The sequence below is a fragment of the Mustela putorius genome, unplaced genomic scaffold (assembly GCF_011764305.1).
Source record: "Mustela putorius furo isolate JIRA1106 unplaced genomic scaffold, ASM1176430v1.1 tig00000095_pilon_pilon_pilon, whole genome shotgun sequence".
NCBI classification, from domain to species: Eukaryota; Metazoa; Chordata; class Mammalia; order Carnivora; family Mustelidae; genus Mustela; species Mustela putorius.
Window position 1 is genome coordinate 25,531,939 of NW_025421280.1, and position 26,434 is coordinate 25,558,372.

The 26,434-nt window shown below is 44.6% G+C and overlaps 1 protein-coding gene across 4 annotated transcripts in view; it reads right to left on the reverse strand.

Annotated features, from left to right (window-relative positions):
* LARS2 (leucyl-tRNA synthetase 2, mitochondrial) overlaps window positions 1–26,434 on the reverse strand; it is a 152,446-nt gene that overhangs the window by 118,218 nt on the left and 7,794 nt on the right. For all 4 annotated transcript variants that reach the window (XM_004760822.3, XM_004760823.3, XM_004760821.3 and 1 more), the window contains exons 3-5: window positions 24,851–24,979; window positions 12,175–12,266; window positions 9,600–9,660 (exon numbers count right to left, since the gene is read on the reverse strand). In XM_004760822.3, coding sequence (XP_004760879.1) covers window positions 9,600–9,660; window positions 12,175–12,266; window positions 24,851–24,979 — 282 coding nt within the window. The remainder of the gene's footprint in view (window positions 1–9,599; window positions 9,661–12,174; window positions 12,267–24,850; window positions 24,980–26,434) is intronic.

Consider the following 26,434-nt stretch of genomic DNA (forward strand, 5'->3'; position numbering starts at 1 on the left):
CACACACACTATGGGAGTCCAATTATGTAACTGTTTAAAAACCACATATAGGTGGTAAAAGTATATTGCCAACAAGGCAGTGATGATCACCCGATGTCAGAACACTGATTACTTGTCATGGGGAGAAACAAAGTTGTAAACAGAAAAGGCCACACACAGAGCACTTCTGGGTATTGGTGAAGTTGTATTTTGCAACCTAGGCGGTGGCTGTATAAACTAGAGTGTTTTATGCTCTGGTCTGCATGGGTGTAACAGCTCACAACTTAAGTTATAAAAATAATTTGTGTATCTGCAAAAACACTGGAAGCTTTTTCAAAATTTGTTTTTATTATTCAGTTAGGCTTTACCTTACACCAGAAATATCTGAGGGTAGGCCTGTACCTTGATTCCTACCTAATACAGTTTGGGAGCACAATCATTCCTAAGATCCTTTTTTTTTTCTGAAGAGAAAAACAAAATCACAGATCGACTGCATAAGAAGGCTTCGAGAGTGGGGCCCAGAAACCTGTGCTTTAACAAGCTCTTTTGGTGATTCTGAGACTCACAAAGTTTAAGAACCACCAGTATTAGTACACATATAAATAATCCTTGTTATTTTCATGGAGTAACGACTTCATCTTCAAGATCTAGATATTGCGGGGCGCCTGGTTGGCTCAGTGGGTTAAGCCGCTGCCTTTGGCTCAGGTCATGATCCCAGGGTCCTGGGATCGAGCCCTGCATCGGGCTCTCTGCTCAGCTGGGAGCCTGCTTCCTTCTCTCTCTCTCTGCCTGCTTGTGATCTCTCTCTGTCAAATAAATAAATAAATCTTAAAAAAAAAAAAAATCTAGATATTGCCTCCCAGGACACTTCAAGTCCATTGTCCCCATACAACTACAAGCACCCAAGCTATACCCCACCTGAGGCCCCAATGATATATAAGACAGACCTGTAAGACAGACCTGGAGACCTGACCAAACTGTGGAGAGAAGGGTTTTGTATTCTTATTTTCTAAGACATTTAAAGAGTGAACTAAGAGTTATTTTTTCAATAACCATATGGAACATTCCCTCATAGAGAAGCTGAGGTTCAGAGGGGCAACAGATGGTGCCCACCCCGTGTGAATGGCAAGACCTGTCACCAAAATCCAGGCCTCAGGGAGGAGCGGGTAATTCCATTGCCATTAGCCAGACTGGCCGGACTGGGCTCATGACCACCAGTGGGGGAGGACTTTGGATAAGACCGACTACTTCCTTGAATAGCCAAATCCAGAGGGGCCCAGGAGACCTCCTTCTTCAGTTACGGCTGAAGAATCCAAGAATGCTATCCTGGTTGAAGCCATGAACTTGGACATGTAACTCTTGGATCGGCACAGCTCTGCACAAGGTCAGAGGAATGTGTGTTTTGCCTTCATGACAACACGTGGTTCCTAACCTCCAGATGACTGTAGTCCTGAGCACTAACCGTAGGGCACTGCCACCAACTCCCCGTGAGCAGGAAAGAATTGAAGGATGGGCTGCTGATTCACTTCAGCTACGACAAAAATATCCCCCCTTCCCTCCCGCCCAGAGGGAAACCTCTGGAAAAAGGTTAATTTTCTGCTTCTGTCAGATAAACTGCTTCACCTCTGTAAGGACTTGACAGAAGATTCGCAGAGTCACTTTGAGTGCCTGTTACATGTTGTCAAGGCAACCATGGCTCCCAGCTCTCACCACAGGGAATCTTCCCAACCATGTGTTCAGGCTCTTACTTGCCCCCAAGTTCCTTTTGTTTTAAAATCTTTGAGGGGCACCTGAGTGGCTCAGTGGGTTAAAGCCTCTACCTTCAGCTCAGGTCATGATCCTAGGGTCCTGGGATCGAGCCCCAAGTCAGGCTCTCTGCTCAGCGGGGAGCCTGCTTCCCTTCCTCTCTCTCTGCCTACCTTTCTGCCTACTTGTGATCTCTGTCTGTCAAATAAATAAATAAAATCTTAAAAAAAAAAATCTTCTTTGAATTCTTCTAAAATAAAAAACACTTAAAAATATATCTTTCTATGCTCTCTGAGCCCTCATTATTTCCTGGAGTTTAATCGTTCCTATCAGAAGTCCAGTCCTCTATGTAAACAAAATGCCAAGTTTAAGGGCCTTTGAAGCAAACGTAATTTTCACTTAGTAAGCATAAAGATCATGCTGCAGGTACGGTCCAAAGAGCTTGTGTGTTTTGCACAAAAAGAGGGTGATAACAACACAAGGTGGGGGGGGTGCGGAGAGAAAGGGCCAAACAAAGGCCAGCAGGGATGCAGGTGGATGAATGCTGGTGTCTGGGGAGAAAGAGATATTTACAAGACCATCAGTGCAATCTACAAGAAGACTGGTCCTCTGTGACGTTAGGGGACTGCCCTTCCCTGCTTCAGCTGCGACAATGGGAATGTGAAGGGGGAAAGGAGGGAAGGAAGAAGGAACGAGTCAGCCTCCGTGTTCCCGCAATCCACACGGAATTCTTCACAGATGAAGTTATCTGACCTTTAGCTCACTGGCGAGTGATTCAGAGTGGACGGTGTGGATAAAGCCAGACAACTGTGGAAGATGGGCGACAAGTGCTTGGCGGTCCTCTATACCAGTCTCATTTTTTGGAGTGTAAACTGGAATTTTTCCATCTTAAAAACAACCAAAAAAAAAACCAGAAAGAGAGGGGAGAGAAAGAAAAGAGGGGGTTGTGCTGGAAAGGAAAGCGAGTCAAGGGCAGGGGTGAGAGCGAACAGGGAACAGAAAGAGGATGCTGAAAGGGAAGAGAGAGGGAGAGATCTGGACATGTGGAGATGCCATGGACACCCCAGAGGCCCTCCGACTTCACGCAGGCTGTGCAGCACTGCCGGATAACACCTGGGAAAGCTCAAAGGCACCGCAAGCCTATCCTGGTAAAAATTCTGATAGAGCACAATTCGGATGTGCCTCCCATCCTGGCTCCCTGATAGCCTTTCTCAGCCCGCGCAGGCCGCCTTGGGGAAGCTGGGGAAGCATGTTGGCGTTTGCTTCAGCGGGCGACTGTCCTGGGGGCAGGAATTCCGGAGTTTGACTGGCTCTGCCGTGGCTGACGGGCAAAGCTGTCAGTCCTTATCACTGGGCACCAACATGTACAGAAGCCAAGGAGAGGGGCTAAAAATCGAATTAAAAGGAGTGTAAATAAAAACTCCTAAGATCACCGCGATCCAGAAACACTGTGAGACTCAACTCGTGATTGCTCCAGTATGCGAGAGTGAGAAAAATCAATCCAGACACTATTTATGCCAAGTCCTGGAATCTGTTTCCGTTTTGTCTTGTGTTGCTTTGATGGCACGTTGGAGTATGAGTGTCTTTGGGAATCACTCAGCAAGAGCCATAAACAAGTAACAAAGCCCTCCTTTAGTGACTCTGCCACATTCCTTTGAATCCCCTCTGGTTTGAACTTTTTTTTTCCTCCTTCTTATACCTGTCTGAGTTTGAAGGCAACTCCGAGGGACTGCTCCCACAACAATTACCCAGATGATGCCTGATAAAAATCAGGCCCCAGAGCTGACTTCAACCAAGATGCCCGGCCAAGACCTGCTCTAGAACCAGCGCAGAGCACTAGTGAGAAGGCAGAGTGCGAAGTCGGAGACACGCCTGCCTCGATGGGCCACATGGAACAACTGAAGAGCTAACTCTGTCATTTGTTTTTTGGTCTTGTTTCTTAAAGATTTTATTTATTGGTCCGAGAGAAAGAGAGAGCACAAGCAGGGGGAGCGCGGCAGGTGGAGGGAGAAGCAGGGAGCCTGATGCGGGGCTCGATCCCAGGACCCTGGGATCATGACCTGAGCTGAAGGCAGATGCTTCACCGACTGAGCCACGCAGGCATCCCAAAAGCTAACTCTGTCATCTGTCACAAGGAACTCACGAGGTGACCTCTGAGGCCATCACCTGAGCCCACGAGAGAAGAACACAGCCCACACTGTCTCTGTAGGGAGGCTGCCAACTCTTCCAGGGAGTAAGTGCTCTACAAAGAAGCACGTCCCGGTCTCTCACTGCACAGTCTGGAATCTATTTCCTCTTTATTCTTCCCTTAGTAGATGTTCAGCCATTCAAATTCAGCTTTCGGCTTCTTGCTTTCCTTCTTCTTGAGATGACACCAGCTGTTTCAGAAATAACATCTGAAAAAGTGAAAGCCGGTACAATGCTAACGGCTACGTTTGACTCTCGTTCTGGCTCACCAGACATGCCTGAACTCCAGAAATGTATACATTTCTTCTTCTTCTTTTTTTTAATCCTGAGAATTAAGCCTCTTATGTAAGAATGATGAGAATGTAGCTGGAGAGCTGGACCGTTCTACCGGGAGTCCCACCTGGGAAGAGGCGGGAGAATGAGACCCGACCCGGGTTTTAAAGTGGGCTTTCTCCATCTGGGGAAGGAAGACAGCCTTTCTGAGCTATCTGAACTTTAAAATATTCTGTTAATTATCAGTTCTTATGAGACTTTGGGAAGGTCACTTGCAAAGGGCACAGACTTGCCTCATCAATTAAATAAACTATTTTTTAAAAAAGATTTTATTTATTTATTTGACAGAGAGGGATCACAAGTAGGCAGAGAGGCACGCAGAGAAAGTGGGGGTGGGGAGCAGGCCCCCGCTGAGCAGAGAGCCCGATGCGGGGCTCGATCCCAGGATCCTGAGACCATGACCTGAGCCAAAGGCAGAGGCTTAACCCACTGAGCCACCCAGGCACCCCCTACTGTTTTATTTCCTGACTTCACTGGTCCATATGACCGACAGAGTGTAACATTTAATCAAAAAGCACTGGCGTGTGGGGCGCCTGGGTGGCTCAGGCAGTTAAGTGTCTTGCTTTCCTCTGGCTCTGGTCGTGATCTCAGGGTCCTGGGATTGAGTCCTGCGTCGGGCACCCTCCTCAGCAGGGAGCTTGCTTCTCCCCCTGCTCCTTCTCTCACTTACTCTCTTTCAAATGAATAAATAAAATCTTAAAAAAAAAAAAAGACAAACAGAATATAAAGACAGGGGACATAGGGACTCCACCAGTACTGAAAACAATACACGGTGCCCCCAACGTGTCAGCAATGCCGAAGAATTTTGGCAGATGGAACCAAATTGAAGAAAAATATCGTAAGCCCAACTGCACCCCCTACCCTTAAGAACAGACTGAGCCCTTGAGAAGCAGGGCTCCGCTACTTCTTACTTGAAAAGGCAAAGTCCTGAGGGGACAGGGGGCCATGGGGCAAACAGAAAGCCCACAAAGACCCCTCTGGGTCAGTCAGGGTCAGGGGTATCTGTGATGTCACACCTCATCCCTGGGTAAAGACCTCAGGGAAAGATGCACGAGGAGCAGTGGACTCCCCAAACCCAGAAAGGAATCAGTGATACAGAGACTACCAAGGAGCTTCCCTTCTCCTCCCCTCCCCTCAGGTGGCTGGATCTCTGACTTGACATATTAGTCCACGTCACTGAGCAAACATGGGAGAAAATCCACATGGTGTCTATGAAGAGATTCTGCAACAAACAAGGACAACATGGCATTCTTACTTGTAGAAAAGACTCAGCACGGGAAGCAAACATAACTTTTCAAGAGCATCTCCTTACAGCCTCAAAGTTTCTGAACATACGCGGTCTGTGAAGATGTGAGATAAGATGATGAAAGAAGAAAATAAAGAAGAGGACTGACAAAGAAGCTGGGAACTGAATGAGATAAGGAAAAAATAGGACTAAATCTAAAAATACAATAGCAAAATGAGTATCTGCATTTGAAGCCACACAAAGCAGCACTGATTCAATAGAAACCGGACCAGTGATGTGGAAAGCAAACAGAAGAAGTTCTTCCCAAAGGCAGAGAAGAACAAAGGGACCAAGGTCATGAGCGAGACAGGCAAACAAAGGAGGATGGTAAGCGGAGCGCGTGCGTTCTGACAGTCGGGGTTCTTGGGAACCAGAGCCCATAAAACTGCCACGGGGAAGAACCCACAACTGCAGATCGAAAGCGGTCACTCAGCACCCAAAACTCGGGTGGAAGCACTAAACTGGGATACACTCTGATGAAAACCTGAAACGGCAGGGGCAGAGACGGGAAGAAACCAACAAGCATTAAATAGGGGTAGAAAGATTACTGCATGTACGAATGGACCAAATGGACTGTCTGAGCTGGTCCCAGGTTCCCCACCAAACACTGGTGGGTCAGAGGCTGTTACCTAAATTCCACATGGGGATTAAGCCGCACAGAACGAAGACTACTGCACATACCCCAGTGACTGTGTGGAAAACTGGTGAAATCTGAATGAGGCTCCTACTTTGCTAATAGTTTCATGCCAGTGTCTATTTCCCGGTTTCGTTATTATGTTATATTGTAATTTTATCCAATGCTCTCATTGGGGGAAGCTGGATGAAGGGTACGTAGGATCTCTCTGTACTACTTGGCAATTTCCAGTTAAGTCTATAATTATTAAAAAAAAAAAAAAAGACAGTAGGTTGAGCATCAAGGTCCACTACAGAAATCTGAAAGAAAAGAAGAATTCCATGCCCCAGTAAACTCCTGTTCACAGATGAAAGCAAAAGAGGATAGTCATTCTCTGTTATGAAGACAATGTATGATGCCAGAAAAACAAGAGTTGAAAAAAATTTTCACAAATCCAGATTTTTTAAACGGGTGGACATGCTCTAAAAAGGTCTACTGATGAACACTAAAACCAGCAAAGGAACCTTCGATTTGAATAATTGTTATGGACGTGATTTTAAAACTAGAGGTAGATACCAAACATAATGTTTAGGAAATAACACACGACCAGAAAATGTATAATATAAAGAATAAATTGGGCCTAAAAACTCCTATCTGGGGCTGGGTGGCTCAGTTGGTTAAGCATCTGACTCTTGGTTTCGGCTTGGGTCATGATCTCAGGGTGATGAGATCAAGTCCCAAGTCGGGCTCTGGGCTCAACACAGTTCGCTTGAGATTCTCTTGCCCTCTCCCTCTGCCTCTCCCTTCCTCTCTGGCCTCATGCTTGCTGGCTCTATCACTCAAATAAATAAAATCTTAAAAAAAAAAAAAAGAAGAAAGAAAAGGAAAAAGAAAAGAACACTCCTTATCTGTGTGGGCAAAAGACATGATTAGATCATCCATACACACACACACACCCCAAATTCAAATATCCACGAAACATGTGGGTGGGGGGAACCTCCCTATCATGGACAGTGATAGAAATACAGACGAAAACATCTAATAACTGAAGAGTATAAATTTGTATGGTCTTCAAACCTTCAAATACCACCAGCCAAATGATACCTTTAAGTTTCCTTTAAGTACTTATATAAGCCTTAAACCTGTCCATGGCTTTTCTGAGAGCTCACATTAAAGAAATAATAAAAAATGGTTGTATCAAGATTTCTGCTCCAAGAGTGGGGGATGAACAGAGCAAATTGGTCAGTGAATTAGCCAAGCCCTGCTTGCTTGAGTGACCAGCAATAAAATGATGTCAATAAAAGTATCTTCATTTTAGAACCTACTAGGGACCCAAAGAGTCCCTCCCATAATTATCTCCCCAAAGAGATAATTATGGGTGTCTGGCCCAAGGTAAGTGCTCAGTAACCATTAGACAGTGGTAGCAGTGAAGACATATTTATCTACAAGACTGTATGACAGGTTCAAAACCCCTTATCTGCGATGCAGTCAATTGTGCCTCAGAATGAAGACCTATTTTCAAAAAATAATACCCAACAAGTTATATTACTATTCCTACAGGAAAATATACAGATATTCATTCTAAGAGAGATAAATACCAGTTCAGGTAAGATTTTGCAGTCGAATGAGTTAAAATAAATTTTTCAGTTTTTAGAGCTTTCTGGACTTCAGATTTGCACAAAAGGGACTGAGAACCCATATTTATAAAAGAGAAACATTAAAATCTATCTAAACGTACGATAATAAGGGGTAAACTTACAAGTTATAATACAGTCATAAGACAGAAACTATACCACTCTGAAAAGTCATTTTTTCAAAGAATATTTAATAAAATGGGAAGATGGTCATGAGTAGTGGGTAAAAACAAAGGCAAAATAAAAACACGCATTATGAATTTAACTTCGCAAAAGTAAATTACATAGATGTTTATAATTCCAGAATAAAAGACCCAAGGAACCATACCAGGATGTTAAACTAGCCTCACTGACCCATGTTTTTCTTTAGACTTTTCTGTATTTTCTGATCATCTATGATAATAAGGAAAAGAATCCACTAATATTGGGAATCACTTAATGGCTGATGTTCTTGTGCCGGACTAGAGGGTTAACGAGTCCATCTCTGCCCTCAAAGAATCTACACTCTCCTCTCTGGAGAGCTCTGGGCAGCACTCGGCTGTCTCTGCATCAGACTGCACTTCATTAGCGATTTCTGGCACCTCAGAACAATGGGACCGGGCCTCCAGGACTTTTTGCCACCTCCACCAAATGAAACACTGATAACCTTGCAAGTCAGGTAAGTGGTAAAAATGCCATCAGTGGTATAACAAGAACTTGATTCAGCTCATGACCTTACCTAAAGAAGCTACCAGAAAAAAAGAAAAAGGACTGTTCAAATGTGTTTGCTTTCTTTTGCTACACTCATTAAATCTCAATTACTTAAGAAATTGCTGGAGGAGGAGGAAAAGATCGTATTTAGGTTTGTTCCAGGTGCTTCTCCTGAGGAAGAGGATGTGAACTTGACCTTGACAGATTCAGCAATGAAATCTTTAATCATTTTGTGGAGCATATGGATGCTAAGAAGGGTCCTGACGCTGGAGGGTCCAGTGAATCCCTTCTACCAAACAGGACATCAGTGTCTACGGGGGTGGGACTTTGGCCAGAGCGTTGAAGGGCTTAGTTCCCAGTTTCTTGAATGTTCCTAACACCCAGGTGGTCTTCATGAAGTCCTCCCATACCTGGAATTCTCCACTCACTTAATACAGAATTCAAAAGCATTTTACACCAAAATGCTATTTGTGACACAAGCATTATGGGCTGTTATGAGACTCAATTTTGAACTTGGAACAAAGGTAAATGAATGGGTCAGTCAACTTAATACCTAGCCACCTAAAAAAACCAGATGGGCTGAGAGTTAATCAAGTTTATAGAGATTCCAATAGTCTTTTTAAAATATTGCAGAGAAGGGGCACTTGAGTGGCTCACTAGAGGTGTCTGCCTTCAGCTCAGGTCACGATCCCAGCATCCTGGGATCAAGCCCCGCACTGAGCTCCCCGCTCAGCGGGAAGCCTGCTTCTCCCTCTTCCACTGCCCCTGCTTGTGCTCCCTCTCTCGAGGTCTGTCTCCCTCTAAGAAAGAAATAAAATCTTAAAAATAAACAAATCAAATAAAATATTGCAGAGGAGAGGAGAAATCCACGTGTAAAGATTTTGACACACATAAATTCTAGTCAGCTGTAGAGTTAAATAAGAAGTTAACTCTCTTAGCTTAATCCCACAGAAAATTACTTGTCTGGAGGCAGACTGTCCTCCGGGAATACTTTTCCATTTGTGGAGCGCTAATCCCTCCCTCCCGTCCCTTCTCCCAACCCAAACAGAAGAAACATGGAAGTGGCACGGTCTTCTGTGCACGTGGGACCTTCATAAAGATGAAACCCTTCCAGGAGAAAGGGCTGACTTACCCTGTCCCAGCTGAAACACAGGCCCAGTCGATCAAGCTGCTTCCGCATGTGTTCAATATTACTGTGAGACAGAGGGAAGACAGTTTAGTTTTCAAGGGGAGAAAGCCACAGGCGAACCATACTGGAGAACGTGAAGGGAAACTACAAAAGTCTAGATTACTCAAGAGGGCTGCCCGTGGTGCCCTGCCCGGGCCAAAAAGAAAAAAAAAAAATTAATAAATAAAAATAAATCACTAAGAATCGACGGAAATATCAACGTATTAGAATTAGAGGACACCTATTCTTCGGATTCATATAGGATCTACTAGAAACCACAATGGTCTTTGGTCCTGGGGACTGGCCCTTCCTCTGTTTATGATGGGAAACCCCTTTGGTATGGGCACCCCCAACCCAACCATATGTCTGTATTCTGCACAAATTTAAGCCAAGCATTTATTATTTTTTTAAAAGATTTTATTTATTTATTTGACAGATAGAGATCACAAGCAGACAGAGAGGCAGGCAGGGGGGTGGGGAGGGAACAGGCTCCTTGCTGAGCAGAGAGCCTGATGCGGGGCTCAATCCCAGGACCCTGGGATCATGACTGGAGCCGAAGGCAGAGGCTTTAACCCACTGAGCCATCCAGGCGTCCCCTTAAGCCAAGAATTTATAAATTTAAAATTGACTGAAGAGAAATACCCTAATCTGCAAATTGTGGGAATCCAAAAGAAACGTGCTCTCATGCTTATCAATCAAAACGTAAAATCTAAAACTGTCCAATAATGGGGATGGGGGAGAAAAGCGAATGAATCAACTTTCACATAATATGAAATAAGGTAATACATCATTTTCTTTTCTCTCCCCTGGATGATCTCCACTTAGCCAAAACAGTTTATTTTACGCCAGGCTTTGTGCTAGACATTTTGCAGAAGAGCACTTGCTATGGACAATGTTTGTGTCCCTGCAGAGTCTGTATGTTGAAACTTAACCTCCAAGGTGATGGTATTTAGAGGTGAGGACTTTGGAAGGGGATGAGGTCATGTGGGGGAAGCCCTCTTGAATGGGAGCCTTGCCTTTATGAAAGAGACCCCATAGAGTTTCCTTGCCCCTTTGCCATGTTGGGGATACAGAGAGAAGATGGCCATCTGTGAACCAGGAAGTGGCGTGGGGTGGGGGGGTCCTCTCCAGACATCAGATCTGCAGGTGCCCTGGTCTTGGACTTCCCAGATTCTAGAACTATGAGAAAGGAGTATCTATGGTTTATAAGTCAACCCAAACTATGGAATTTTTGTTTATAGCAGCAATGAAGACGGTGCTTAGTCTTTAACCATTCAGATGAGGTAGGAACAAGACTTTCCCTCTTGTAAAAAGAAATAAACTGAGGCACAGAGACATTAATTTTCTCAAGGTGATTAGGAAGCAAGAAGGAAAGGCAGGATTCACACTGAGGTGGCCTGATTCAGGGGCCATCTTCTTAACTGCTCTTTTCTCTGTGGAGGGGCTGGCAAACTTCTTCTGTAAAGGGCCAGATGGTGAATGTTTCCAGCATTGTGGGCCATATGTCCATCACAACAACTTGATTCTGCTCCCTGTATCATGAAAGTAGCCATGGGCACTATATAAACATATGGGTATGGCTGTGTTCCAATAAAACTTTATTTACAAAATCAGGGAGGGCCAAATCTGGCCCACGGGCCCTATTCTACCAATCCTCAGTATAGTTTACATCAATTTTGTGCCATATTTGATCCACCTTATTTGATTATCTTTTCTTTCTTTTTTTATTACTTCCATCTAATCCAGAATTAACCATAACTGAAAAAGTGGGAACTGGGGCTTAGGAGGAGAAAGAAAAGTGGGTGGTACAGAGGATGTTTTTACAAAGTCGTCTCGGGCTAAATAAAGCAAAGCAAGGTCAGTGACAATGGGGACAGGACCTGGAAATGCCCTTCTAGATCTCTTGAAGCATGGAGTGGGGGAAAGACCCCAAATCTTCGTGAAAGAGGCTGATGGAGTGAGTCCAGAACATGCCGCTGGGTTCTGGGATGAGGGATGGGCACCACTGGCCCACAGGTACATGGAACCCTGAGGCACAGGTGGAACTGAGAATGTGTCCCCCTTGGAGAAAGCCAGCCCCCAAATATATTGGCCACATAGTTCTACATGGAATGTTTAAGTCCCCTCTTCCTTGGTCCAGAATGGTGAAGGCATAAATTAACAGAATTTTCAGAGAAAATGACAATGCAGAATTTGGATGTAGCTCACACCGTGGTCAAGAAGATGAGAAGCATCGCAGAAATTTAACAAATGCAACCCTCTCCTTCTTTTTCCTTCCAAATGCAAAGACTCAAAGGCAGAATAATGTTATAACAACAAAGCATCAAGATGAACAGATGAATAAATACCCAGAACCTTCTTTGGGACATCTCAAGGTAAGAATACAGCACGCTAGAAGACAAGCGCCAATATATACAATCCTGATCATGGCTTGGCAGACTGCAATGTTTTGTCTGCTTTGCTGTTTCTCATGCACAGATGAAAACATCTTTTTCAAGTTTCTGTATGGAAGTATTTGAAGATGCCTGTGAATACATACCTCTGTGTCCACCTTTCTGGATGTAGGTTCCTCTCGATGGCTGCATTTTCGGCAGGCAGGCCAAAGGCGTCCCAGCCCATGGGGTTGATCACCTGGCACCCAGGAGAGAAACATGAGTCATGGCGGGCTGCTAACAGCTCTGTCCATATTGTCTTCTGGGCCATACACAGGCATTCTTTCCTACTAACATGTTGTAACCCTTTCTGGAGGATTCCAGGCTATGCTTCTGAAAGCCAGCTGGTTACTAGGACATATGCAGAGGACAGCATTTAGAAGCTGAGACACCATGGTGCCCATACCCTTTATCTGAGTAAACTCTCCTTTATGACTACTCTTTACTTTCTTCTTCTTGTCTGTATTTTCTACAATAAATTGTTTTTCTAAAATTACAGAGTTTTTTTTTTAATCTTAAAAATATATACATGTAAAAGTGTAGAGGCATTTAAAATGCTCACCTCCTATTACTATCTTCCAATGGAGGAGCTGTGCCGTCCAATATGGTAGCTACTGGCCCTATGCACTTATATAAATTTAAACTTAAATTAATTAAAATTAAAAAATCCATCAGTCCCTCTGTTGCACCAGCCCCCCTTCTAGAGCGCAACAGTCACTTTGAATCATTCCCTGTAAGGTATTCCCATTCTCTGAAAGATAAGGAAGCCTACAATCTTAGAGCTCAATAAGGCTTTGGAGGCTGTCCTCCAGCCCTAACCCCCTTCGATTTCACAGTTTAAACAACAGCAGCCCAGCAAGAGTCTGCAGCCTGGCTGCAGGACACCAGAAGCAATCACCTGCAGCCGGGGAGGGCCAGGAAGGCATTCATTTCTGCAAATGGACAAGTTACAGCTCAGCAGGCAGCTTCTGTCCACCTAACATACATGCTACAAATGGGAACAATGGCTTGAAACGTGCACGGTGGCGTCAAGGGACAGCCTTGCTTGTAATCATATAGACGACCTGAGCTTGGGTTCATACACTTTGCCTTAGGACAATGACAAATACTCAGAGGTATTTACCCGCATCACCTCATCGCCCGTGCGTATCAAAACGGGCCATTTTCTACTAAAGAAAGAGGTCTTATTTTCTTTTATAAAAATACTTTTCCCTCTGGTATGTGAAGGAACACATATTCACTATAAGTAATTGAGTACACAGGGGAAAATATTCAGAAGAAAACAAAACGCGATTGTAATTCTACCAGACATACATAACCAGTTAAATTTGGTAAATTTAAATTTTTAGAAATAGGGACTATATATATATAAAAATATGAATATGTTTATTTATATTTATATTTATCTCTTATTTCTTTCCCACTGCACACCTGGGGGTTTTTCCCCATCTTTCTGTCTGGTCCAAGGACCCTCCGAGGTGCACTGAAGCATTGGCCATGGCCATCCCGCCTCAGGTCCAAGGCACCCATGATTCGAAGTGTCCCAGACTGGACTTGTCACCCCATCCCAGTCTCCAGATGTGTTCTCCCCCTTGTCCCACTTAATAGGTGGCAAGAAGAGAACAGGCCTGCCTCCCCCAGGGTTTGGAGCCACTTGCCTTGAAGTCGCCCTTCTGTTAGGCACGTATTTTTTCTAACAGGTTTGAGCAGTGTGATGGACTCATTTCATCTAAAGCTGAAGACCAGGCAGGCACCCGCAATCAGAGCCACTCAGACCCACTTTGGTGAATGGGAAATGCCCAAAAAGGCTGGCTCTTCGGGAGGCTGTGCGATCTGAGGGGAGGAGTACCAAACCCAAGCCTACCATTTACCGCCAGCGGGACCCGAGGCACTTGGGTTTCAACTCTTGGTTGTGACTGAAAACAGCCACCTTGCCTTGCTGGGGATCATACTGCCATGTCAGCGGTGTGCTCAGCATGGTGCCCGGGGCCCCAGTTGGAGAGGCGGCAGGGCGGGGGGGGGGCAGCGGCGGTGCTGGCCACTGTGGCAGCTGCTGTCCTCTGCTACTCCTGGTCCACAGCACCCCCAACATGGAACATCACTGGCTCCTCTGGCAACTCTGGCAGGTAGGGAGAAGCCTTGACCTCAGACACGTCCTGAACGTGGGTTACTAACAACTGTCCACAGCCCGTTGGTGCCAGGCATTGGAAGTTCTTAACCAAATTGGACGGACTATGAGATTCAAACGACTGGTCATCTACTTGGCCTTCTCTTCCATAAAGGGGGCCCAGCAGGATTTTTTCCTGCGTAATTAATGACTCACATCGGGTGCTCTGCCTGAAAATGGCCCAGCTATTCCTGTCTCAGGGGGCTGAAGCAGGGGTGGTCCATGAGTGGGCAGCCACTGCCCTACCTCTGACTGCCCTGGACAAGGATACACTGCCTAGTAGATTTGGCCACATTTGCGGTGGTGGTGAGTCTGACCCACTCAGCTCTGCTTTCTAAAAGGGATACAGGGCCGGGGAGCCAACAGCACTGTGGGGTGCTCCGGCTTGCTACCACTCCAGAGGGAGGCAGGTTTGCCGTGTCCTACTGGGAAGCCCTGGGTCTCCAGGCCAAGATGACATGACTCCCAAGCTGTCCCACGTTCTGCCCCACATCCACACCCCTCCTGAGTCCAGACTGAATAGGGTCCTTTCTTTCTCCTTTACTAGATGCTTCTCAGAGCAAAAACGTGATACAAGCTTATTTTTAACAAATGAAACAACACAATTTGTGATACATAAAAGCATAAAGCTGACCCTCCCTCCTGCCCCTGCCTCCCCCCACCCCCCGCCCCGTTCTCAGCACTTTGACTTATTAGCTAGTAACACTGTCCTCTGCAGCCCTCTGTGTCTTGCTTCTTGCAAGCACACATGTACCAATACACGTACACATACTCCTCCAGCTTGACACAGTCCTGCTGGGGGCCGCCCATCACAAAACTCACCCCTCTGGTTACCTGGGCCTGAACACTGCTCTGGGCTTGTCTGTTGTCTGTAGGGGATGGAGGCGGGATGCAACAAAGATCAGGAAGGCAACAGCACACTCTTTTCACTCCTTTCTCCTTGGCCCAGAGGAACAAGGAGATGAGACACAGGCTCCAGGTGACCCCTCCCCCTTCCACCTGGTGGAGGTGTTTGAGAAAACAGAGCCAACAGGGGGACCGAGCCTGGGGGTACTGGCATGCTTCCAGGACCTGGTCCAGGTGCCTACGGGCTTGTTTCTGGTAGCACCACCTTTCATTCTGTGAGCTATGCCAGGGTCTGTAAACACCAACAAACTCCCCCTTTTTGGCGTAAGCTGGTCTGGGCTGGCCTGCAGGCCCTGGTCCCCAAGAATCCTGAATAAAACTAACACCTTTTAGGATATAACTTTCTCTTCAGCATTGCTCAAGTCATAGGGGAAAAACATCCCCTTGTATTAAACTCTTAAGGTTCACAGGCTTTTTTTCTTTTCCTTTAATTTTCAAAAGCTAAAAATAGATAGATAGATAGATAGATAGATAGATAGATACATAAAACTGCATGTCTACATAAAACTGCATGTCGGGGATTTGTGCTGGATTACTAGAAAGTTCTGCAGTACTTCCCTGGACTACACGGGAGTGTAACTTCCAGCTTCCAGCTGTGCGTGAATTCTCCTAGGGCTGCTTCACTGGCAGAAAAATGTAACTGTTGTGTAACTGCTCCAGGAGAAGGGGGAAAAAACTTAATTACCACTTGGTTTCTTTGTGGGAGCTGCCAAAATGGCACCAGTTCAATGCTCCTGCCTATTAACATTCTGTTAGATGCTGTCCATATTTTTAAATAAAGTCAATACAGAGATGGTCACAAAAACCAGTCTGGATTTACATATAATTTTTTCTATTTTTGTTTTCAGATGAAATTCACATGGAAAGATATTCTTAGCCCGCATGTTACCCAAGCTGTCTATGAAAAATCAAGTTAGAAAATCTTAAAAGCTTCTTAATATGCCATTCTTACCAAAAACCGACCAAAATGCAAATGCCTGCCCTAGAATACAGACTGCAGGAAGGCCTTTTTGCATTTTGAAGGCAGAAGGGTTCCCTCCACCAGGGGCCGGATCACTGGAATGAACCATGACCCAAGTTTCTACGGAGCAAGAAAGGGGTCCTATGACTCCTACACCCTGAGTTTCCAGAGACCCAGAGACCAAGTGCAGGACTCACTCTCAGACTAGCAGAGAATTCACGACTGTCAAGTTGTGAATCAAGTGAAGACCTGTAACACGATCATGAGATACCAAAGCCCATCCCTTTCTCTAAGGCAGCAGGTTCTACTGCTGGTCAAACTGTTACAGCCTATTTACATAAAAGATAACATGTCAGGTGCTTCCTTTGCCAGCCTCTTTTGCTTCCTGGTCTCTTACACATCATCAACATTGAATACCTCCAATCTAGGTCCTAGATGCCCGCTTTCTTGCCTGTGATTCCTTGTGGCCAAGACTGTCCAAAACATTCACTGGAAGGAGCTCCTAACTCTCCTTTTTTGGTTCTCAAATTCCTACACCTTTCTTTCTATCACTGTAACTTGGTTTAACCTTTAATGCTAGGGCCACCCGAGCCCTCTCAGTTCCCGAGGAGTTAACTCTCCTTGGACATGAGTGCTTTCTGGAGAAAAGGAACCCAGAAAAAGACCTAAAAGCTCTAACTTGGGAATCTATAACATAAACTTCCGGTGTGTGAAAAAACATCATTTCCAGCTGTTCTTCTAACAAATACTCAAAGTATTTACAATTGAGTGAGAAGCCAAGATGGACAGCAAAACAACCCCCAAATCCGGAAGAATGGGACAGCGCCACCACCCCTGGACTGAAGGAATAAAGTGGGAGACGGAGGTAACAGAGCTCCAAGGCCAAGATGAAGTATAAAAACTGGGGGCGCCTGGGTGGCTCAGTGGGTTAAAGCCTCTGCCTTTGGCTTGGGTCATGATCCCAGGGTGCTGGGATCGAGCCCTGCGTCGGGCTCTCTGCTCAGCGGGGAGCCTGCTTCCTCTTCTCTTTCTGCCTGTCTCTCTGCCTACTTGTGATCTCTCTGTCCAATTAATAAATAAAATAATTTTTTAAAAAAAGTATAAAAACTGAAACACACGTGGGTCTGCCCAGATGGAACTGGATCCCTGAAGAAGATGCTGACCAGGGCAGAGAGAGAGAAATTCTCTGGCTTCTCGTTTCCTCCTGCACTCAAGTCTTGCCAGAAATTCTTATTGTCCAAAACCAGCTGGAGGCCAGCTGCCACCAGGGCTTGGGAAACGTGGTCTCCGGGGGTCAGTCCTTCTGCTGTACAAGGCAAACCAGTGGGTGGAGCTGACAGCCAACTGGCCGTAGGCCAGCCTGGGAACACCAGCAAGACTGCAAACCTACCACAGTCTGAGATATCAAAGGGGGAGTCAGCATCAGCTACGGATGAGGGGCAAACACTGGGATCAGAGACCTGGCAAGTCAGACCAGAGCCAGGCAGAAGGCAAGGTCTGGGAGCTGGGGCAAAGCCAGGCTCTGGTGTGGGCAGAGTCACGTGCCTGTGGCTCACCCTTACAGGGCCTTCTGCTGCCCCCAGAGCTGAGCCACAGGCGTCCCAGGTTTAGCAGGCAGGATAGATGGCAAGCAGACGAGAAGAAAGGGATACAGCAGAGAGCACGGTTACAAATGACAACACGGAGACGAGGCTCTGAAGGGATACACACCAATACATGCCAGGGATCACTGCCCAGAAGGGCCTGGTTAGAGGGGAGTGCCGCCTTATCTATGTTGTATTTCTTCTTTTTAAAGGGGAGAATATGGAACGTTACATACAATTTAAAAATAACATTTTTTAAGAAGGAAAAAAAGAACAGGCAAAGATACATAACAGTTCTTCCTCCAACACAGGAAATAAGATCAAGTAGAGGTAAGAAAACTTCTCGGGTATAAGGGAAGAAAGTGAGGGCAGCTGGTCGTCTGCCTTCCTGATGGCAAGAGAAATAGCACAATTACTGCTACAAAAGGGCCAACCTATTTCCTAGGAATGACCAGCTTTCTCTCCTTTTCATGATGAAACAAAAGTTTAGAGTTGAAACCAAGGCAGCTTCTAGCCGAGAGCAACCATGGTTACTGCTTCTCAAAAAACTATTTTCAGAGAGCATCATGGTTTCTCTGGAGTAGATTCAACGCTTTATTTCCAAGAAATAAGAAATAAAACATTGAATTTTGTTTAGCAAGTGTAATAACCCGCCATTATTATAGACTGAGGATCCAAATCAAGCAACGATTTCAGACTAGAGAACCCAAATGACAGTATCACGGCCCAAAACAGAAGATCTCCCCTGGGAAGGTGGAGAGACATGATAAGCAGATAAATCAGCCAGTTTCTAATCAAGACACTGGACCAGCAATTCATTCTTCCCTTCAAATGATACAGGAGAGGATAAGCTGTGGAAATCCACTCTCTACTTCCAGAAGCTGCAGAGTGTCAAAAATTTGAAAACGAAATGCCACGCTATGTGCCCTCTGGGCACTTCATACACACTTGCTGACTGGCTGGCCAGCTAAAAATTGATGAAACATGTATTCTCATCCACTTGCTAAGAGCTCCCCTCGCTTCCTGATATTTAGAGGTAATCACGTTATGATCACGCAGCAGCCACTCACAGAGCCTCAATTTACTTCCTCCTCCATAGCAAATAGCAAAAAGGTTGAAGCAGAAAACCCAACTGAGCAGTGCATTTGGCCTGAGACACATGAGTCCAAGCCCAACCCTATGAGGGGGACTGGCCACCCTGATGCTGTCATCATCCTGTTTCTGGCCCAGAGGGTGCCAGGGAGACCAGCCAGGGTGTAAAGTGCGTTATTGTATTTTCCAATCCTCGGTGCATATAACATATGAAGACACATCAAAATCACCATATGTGCCAAGCCTTAAATATGTCATCAGATATTGTATGAGTTTCAGAAGAAGACAATCGGCAGGGCAGCCTTTTCTGACTCTTGAAAGAGAATAACTGATCTCTGGCTTCAAGAGGCCCCTGCTTCAACATCCAAATATTAGGACTTCTTTATTATTGCTACTATTAATTGGGTTACACTGGGAAATTGTGTTACAGTTTTTCTCACTGATGACCTCACAGGAACCCTGCCTCAAATCTGTGAGGTAGGTCAGGCAGGTACCACCACCGCCACTGACTAAAGCCCCTATTTCCTGATCAATTCATCACCCCAAACCACCTGCCTCTCCACTTATAAAGGCCACATCTAAGCTGTGTGTCTGTGGCTGGTCAGCTCTTCATGACATTAGCTTTCCCCAAGAGAGCTGTGATGATCATGACTTTCAGGACCATCTCCATGACCGGCTTCAGGCGTGGAGGGCCACAATGATCCACCTGTCCTCTTGTCTCTTTTCTCTCCTTTGCACAACTTATTTGTCACTCTAAGAGGAAACCAAAGTAAAAACAACCCTGAACTTTCCAATTCATCATGCTCATCCATTCTCAAACCCAAATTACAATCTGTGGTCTGGCTGGGCTCACCAAATTCAAGGACAAACCCCAGGCTGGCAGAAGACATTTGCATTGCATTTAACCAACACAGAATCAGTAATCCAGACTGTGTAAGGAATTCTATAGAGCAATATGAAAAAGACAAACAACCCAAGAGAAACTTGGCAAATAATGTGAACAAAGCAAACAAAGAAGAAAATTAAATAGGCAATAAACATATGAAAATATCTCAGCTTCACGAGAATATTACTCAGGAAAATGTAAATTAAAAACACAACTGGATGCCATTTCCCATATGACAAATTAGCACAGACTAAAAAGACTAACCTTACTAAGTGCTGTCAAGGATGTAGAGCAGTTACAAATGTCATTCATTGCTGGTGGAAGTAATAATTGCCCTTGAAAAGCAATTTAGAAAGATGTAGTAACACTGAGCTATGTATACTCTATGACCCAGCAACATCACTTCTCCCACAGGCTAATCAATCGAGTACAAGGACATGCATTGGAGCAAAAATCTGAAACAACCTAAAACTATCCAGGCAAAAATGGATAATTAACTATTGGCATAATTATAAAAGTACTTATAATGGATGAAATAACTCTAGAGAGAGACATGGTCAGGATAACCCTTGATGGAAAATACTGAGTGAAAAAATATGCGGAATACCAAAATATGTTTTATATAAAATTTAAAACACAATACTACATATAAGTGTGTATGTATCCCTAAACAATAGAGTAAAAGCATGAAAACATGAAGGCAAAGGACATAGAGTAACTCCTGAATAATGGTCACTTTGACTTCAAGGATTGGAATTGAACTCTTCTCTGCAACATAAAAAAGGGAAAAAAACAAGAGTTGAGACTAATAGGATTACATGGTGGTATCTTTTTTTTTTTTTTTAAGATTTTATTTATTCTTTGGAGGGACAGACAGAGACAGAGAGAACAACAGGGTGCAGGGGAGTGAGAGAGGGAGAAGCAGGCACCCCACTGAGCAGGGAGCCCAATGCAGGGCTTGATCCCAGGACCTTGGAATCATGACCTGAGTTGAAGGCAGATGCTTAACGATTTGAGCCACCCAGGAGCCCCCCTGGCATCTTCTAACAGGATACAGATCTGGGTAGTTATAATAATGCTCTCTGGACTTCTCTGTTGGAAATGTTCCATAATTTTTTAAAGTATCCTGTTTAAACTAAAGGGGATAAATGAGAGTACCCAGGGAAAAGTAGACAGGGGAAAAAAAGAGAAGGCAGTCCAGCACAGAACTGGAGGTAAAGTAGAGAAATTCCTTGAAAAATACAACTTAAAACTGACACGGAAGAAAACAGAATATCTAAATAGCCCTATAGCATTAAAGAGATAGACTCTGTCCTTTTAAAACTTCCCACAAACAAAATGGCAGTCCCAGAATGGTGAATGGTATTAAACATAAGGAAGAAATAATACCAATAATACACAATGCTTTCAGAAAATAGAAGGGAACACCTTCTAGTTCGTTTTATGAGGCCAGCATCATCCTGACTGCAAAACCAGACAAAGACGTTAAAGAAAAGAAAATTTCAGAGCAGTATCTCCCATGCATGTAGAGAGATTAACAAATTATATACAGCAATTCATGCATTTAAAAAAAAAAGTACATCATGACCAAATGAAATTTGTCTCAGAAACACAATGTTGGTTTAAAATTTTTTTAAAAATCCATTAACATATCACATCAACAGAATAAAAGAGAAAAACTTCATTCCATCTCAACAGATGCAGAAAAGGCATTTCACCAAAATCAACACCAATTCATGAGAAAAACTCTAAGCAAAGTAGGAATACAGGGCAACTTTCTCAATCTGATAAAAGAATATGCAAAGATGGAGTGGGGCAGGGAAAGTTTGTGGAGTAAACTGGGAGGGAGAAGCCAAGATGCAGAAGTGCCTGGAGAGGGGGGTCTCACTGAGAGCAGTGTTTTAAGGAGGAGGAACTGGTCTACCATATTTCATGTTGCTGAGGTTGAGAAAGTTGAGGACAGAGGCGCATCCACCCCCAGGTCACTGAGAGCCTTGAAGAGAGCAGAATTGCTCCAAGGCTCACTCTTTTACTTCCCATACTGTTCTTTGTGTAACTTAGAATTATTTCATGCATCTCCACTCAAGAACAAAGCAAACCAGTCAACAAATTAAGAAGTTCTAGAAAAATCCAAAGCTTGCTGAATTTTTCTTAGGCCTACTGACTGATTTTTGAACCTAAGACTCTAGTATTTCCATTTAATACAATATAAATCCCAGTGTTAGAAAAAAGCTGATACCAATGACTATATATTGAATGAATGAATGAATGAATGAATACACATGTCAGACCCCACTGTTACTCCAGATTAGATATTCCTTCCTTCTTATAGTGAGAGCCATTGAACCTGACCTGAATCCAACCCTGCTCTACCTCTGGGACCAGTCCTGACATTGGGAATGGATTTGAACACAAGAGTAAGCTCAAAAGGCTTTGATGTTATTGACAATCACACTGAAATTTCTGTTTCCCTTTTGCCATATCATGGAGTTATACAGGGGATGAACTGACTTAAATATGGCTTGTGAAAATTAACAACAATTAATTTCAGCAGAACCTGGAGAATACCCCAAAAGACAGTGCATCATCTTAAACAGAACAACTGAAACTTAGAAACAAAGAGAACTCTAGGTGCCTGTTGACCACACGGACTCAGACACCATAAAACAGACAACAGAGAGTGGTGGCTTCGGGCAACCCACCAGGTCATAGGCTAGATAATATAAATTACAGGCAATGTTTTACAGTTGAGCTGCTTCTGAGGAGGTAACTTCACACAGCGTGCTTCAGGCCGAAGAGAGTGGGATTCGTTTATTAACTGATAGTGGCCGACCTCCCAGAGTAAACCAATTCAATGCAAATAATAATGGCAGCTATCACTTATTAAGGGTTATTACCCCAAACACACATGTATTATCTCACTGAACCCACACAACAGCCCCACGAGGCAAGAATTACTGTTATCCCTATTTTAAATATGAGGAAAGTGGTGACTCAAAGCCATGAAATGACTTGTGCGGGGTGTCTCTCAGCAAGAAGGTGGCAGAATGCGGTTCAAAACTAGGTCATGCGGGGTGCCTGGGTGGCTCAGTGGGTTAAGCTGCTGCCTTTGGCTCAGGTCATGATCTCAGGGTCCTGGGATCGAGTCCCACATCGGGCTCTCTGCTCAGCAGGGAGCTTGCTTCCTCCTCTCTCTCTGCCTACTTGTGATCTCTCTCTGTCAAATAAATAAATAAAATCTTTAAAAAGAAAAAAAAAACTAGGTCATGCAACTCCTGGGTCCAGCCTGACCTTGGACTTCAGTTACTCTAGGAGTCTCCATTTTGTCTCCTGGGCCTGAGTAGCTCGGGGCCTGGAGCTCTGCCTTGAGTTTCCTCTAGAACATTACATCCCATCCAAGGGAATCAGGATCCCACCCACACGCCCTCAACCACCTGTACCTTCTCATAAATGCACAATTTTGCTATAAAAGCTTAATCTTCATCAATTTGCCTGTACTCCCTAACTGTCCAAAATAAGTTGGCGTAAGTAAAAAACCGGAAGATAAATCTAGTCGAAGAAACACAGTAAGACAAAGAATTATACTCTAGGCAAAGAGCCAATTCACTCCGCGCCTTCTCTTTCTAATAAACATCGCAGCAATGACGGAAAGCAATGTCTGGGGAAAATAACATTCGACATAAACCAGGAAGACAAATACCTTTGACTATTAAAGCAGAACACAAATTTCTGCATTTGGTAGTATAAAGTTATTAACTCTTCTAGTGACACAGAGCCATTATAACTTGCCTTCCTTTTTAGGAATACTTCTTGCCAATGTCAGTTCAGCATAAATTTTCAAACCAATTGTGACAACAGATGCACTTACGTGTCTAAAAGAAAATCTTTACAAAGAGCTAGGAGGTGGCAGATGTCATCTGTACGGACCCTACCAGGTTAATAACAGGAACAGCCAGCGGAAGTACCAGCAAATGTTTTAACCATTGCCTCTCTGGGAGGAAAAGAGCCCAGAGTTGTAGCGTTTGCTGACATCCATGGTATGGATGTCCCACCATGGCTGGATTTTAAGCTCCTGGGGGGACTGATGAACTCAGAGTTGGACAGAGATGTGCACAGGAGGCTCTCGGGAGCTGCTGTGAGTAGTATTTACTGGTTACGTACTATGTGCCAGGTATGTGCCAAATACTTCATCACGGTCCTCTTTGATTCTTGTAGCAGGTCTCAATGGGCGGGTGCTGCTTTATACCCATTTTACAGATGAGGGAAAACTAGGTTTTGAGAGGTTAAGTAACTAGTTAAAGGTCACATAGCTAGTACATGTTAAGAGTGGGCATTTGAGTCCTGGACAATCGGGTTCAGCAGCCCATGTTCTCAAACCTTCTTCCATCCCGCCGCTTTGTAAGTGGTTAAAGAAGATGGTACCGTGATCATTCCCACCTCATTTTACAGATGATACACTGCTAAAGAGTAAAGGGTAGGCTTAAAGGGGTAACTGGCACTGGAGTGAAGGGCACTGGCCCACATTGGCTACAAAAGGGTCTTTCTCTTCCTGTTCTGGTAAATTTCACCTTGTCCTTCAAGACCTACGTCAGATGCTCCTTTAGTGGAGCCTTTCCCAAATGCCTGAGTTGTTACTCCCAAGATTATTTTTTTCCCTCAAAAATTTTTAAATTTCCCCATTATAAAAAAAAATCCATGCTCATTAAAGAATACAGAAAATGTCAAACAGAAAGAGAAAATTCTCTTGGGACCCCACTTCCTTCTCAAAGCATTTGATGCACATCTGTACTGTAGGATTCACGCCTCGACACGATGACCATCGATTGTGTGTTTCACCCCTGCCCAACTGTGAGCTCATCCTGGGAAGATGGCCCGTGTTACCAACATTGGTAGCTGTAACTGACCCCATCCCCACCCCACCTCCATCCCCAGCACAACACCAAACACATGGCAGTCCCTCCCCATCGTGCCCCACCCTCCTCCCCACCATTCATCCAGACACTTTATTAGCTCTTCCAGTTCGTAAAAGGAAACATGGGGCTTTTCGTGTTTATCGTCAAAACTGTCCTACTTTGAACCCAAATCAGTTCTCTTCATTTGTCTTGACCACATTAACGACATTCTTGCATCCCTAGGTGGGGGGTGGGTAGCAGGCGGGGGGGCTATTCCAGCAGCCATCGTTCCTTACCTGCATCCCTCTCATCTTCTGGAAGCGTGCGATGGTGTCGCTGATGGTGTACACACGCACGTGGCCCATGTGCAACTTGCCGGAAGGATATGGGAACATGGACAGTACGTAGAACTTGGGTTTTGATTTCTGGGAAAGAATTGACAAAGGATGACAATGAGCATTTCTTAAGCATTTACTGGGGCCCTATATGCACATAAAACGTTGGTGCTGTACTCAAGGTAATAGTTTAACATTTTTAGAAGTTTCCTTTAAAAAAAAAAAAAAGGGCACCTGCATGGCTCAGTAGGTTAAGAAACTGCCTTCAGTTCAGGTCATGATCCCAGGGTCCTAGGGTCGAGTCCTGCAGGGAGCCTGCTTCTCCCTCTGACCCTCCCTTGCTCATGCTCTCTCTTCCACTCACTCTCTCTGTCAAGTAAATTAAAAAAAAAAAATCTCAAAAAAAAAAAAAAGCTACTCCTATAATGTGAATTGACAAAAGTGTCAAAAACCAAAATTCAAAGCCCTGCTTTAAGCTGAAGAATGTGGCGCCTGGGTGGCTCAGTGTGTTAAAGCCTCTGCCTTCAGCTCAGGGTCCTGGGATCGAGCCCCACATCAGGCTCTCTGCTCAGCAGGGAGCCTGCTTCCCTTCCTCTCTCTCTGCCTGCCTCTCTGACTACTTGTGATCTCTCAAATAAATAAAATCTTTAAAAAAAAAAAAAAACTGTTCAAGCTGAAGAATGTCCAAAAGAATGCCAAACAACCTCAGAGTGCTAATCACCCATATATATTTTTAATGTGTTTTCCCCCCCCTTTTAAAAGCTTCTCTGTTAAGACAGTTTTCTACTTAGGTCTTAAAGAAGTGTGTTTTTCTAAATGAAGTTCTAACACATAGATCCGTATAATTCAAGGACACATCAGTTGAATCACACAGATGTGACATCTCTAAGTCCCCTGGAGCTGCATTCAGACTTGGACTTAGCAGAAGGAGCAGGATCCCCAGGCACCAGTCTGGGTGCTGGGCTTCTCTGCTGTACTGTTGATGGGGGAACAGAAGGCAACCAGAGGACACAGCAGAAGCTAACACTCCACAGCCCCTCCCCACCCATGGGATAGATATGACATTCCTCAGGCACTCCTGGCTGCCCTAAAGGGAAAACAAAGAGTTAACTTGTAAAGAGCACAACCCTCTAAGACCTGAGTCTCCCTCCGTTGACAAGGAAGGAGCGTTCCTACCAATAGCGTAACTCCCAGAGACCATCACTCAGTTCCTAAAACCCTAACATTTCCCTCCCTACTGTAAAATTGAGGGAGCTTGAGGCAGGAGGAAATGTAAATAAAGCTGAAGTTCTTCTAAACCTAAAGCTCATCCACAAGGACAAGGACAAGGACCCGTGATAGGAGGAATGTGACATTCCACCAGGAAACTCCCAGCTGTCTTCATGCTGGTACCTCGTTAGAGGGAAAAACAGCTTGGCTTGATAACTAAATCTCTGTTATCCTGTGGGTCTTCTTTACCATATGACAGTCCTTCTGAACACGCCCTTGTCCTCATGTCTTCAGCTCCTGAGTATATAACCAGCCAGTCCTCGGGATCACATGGCA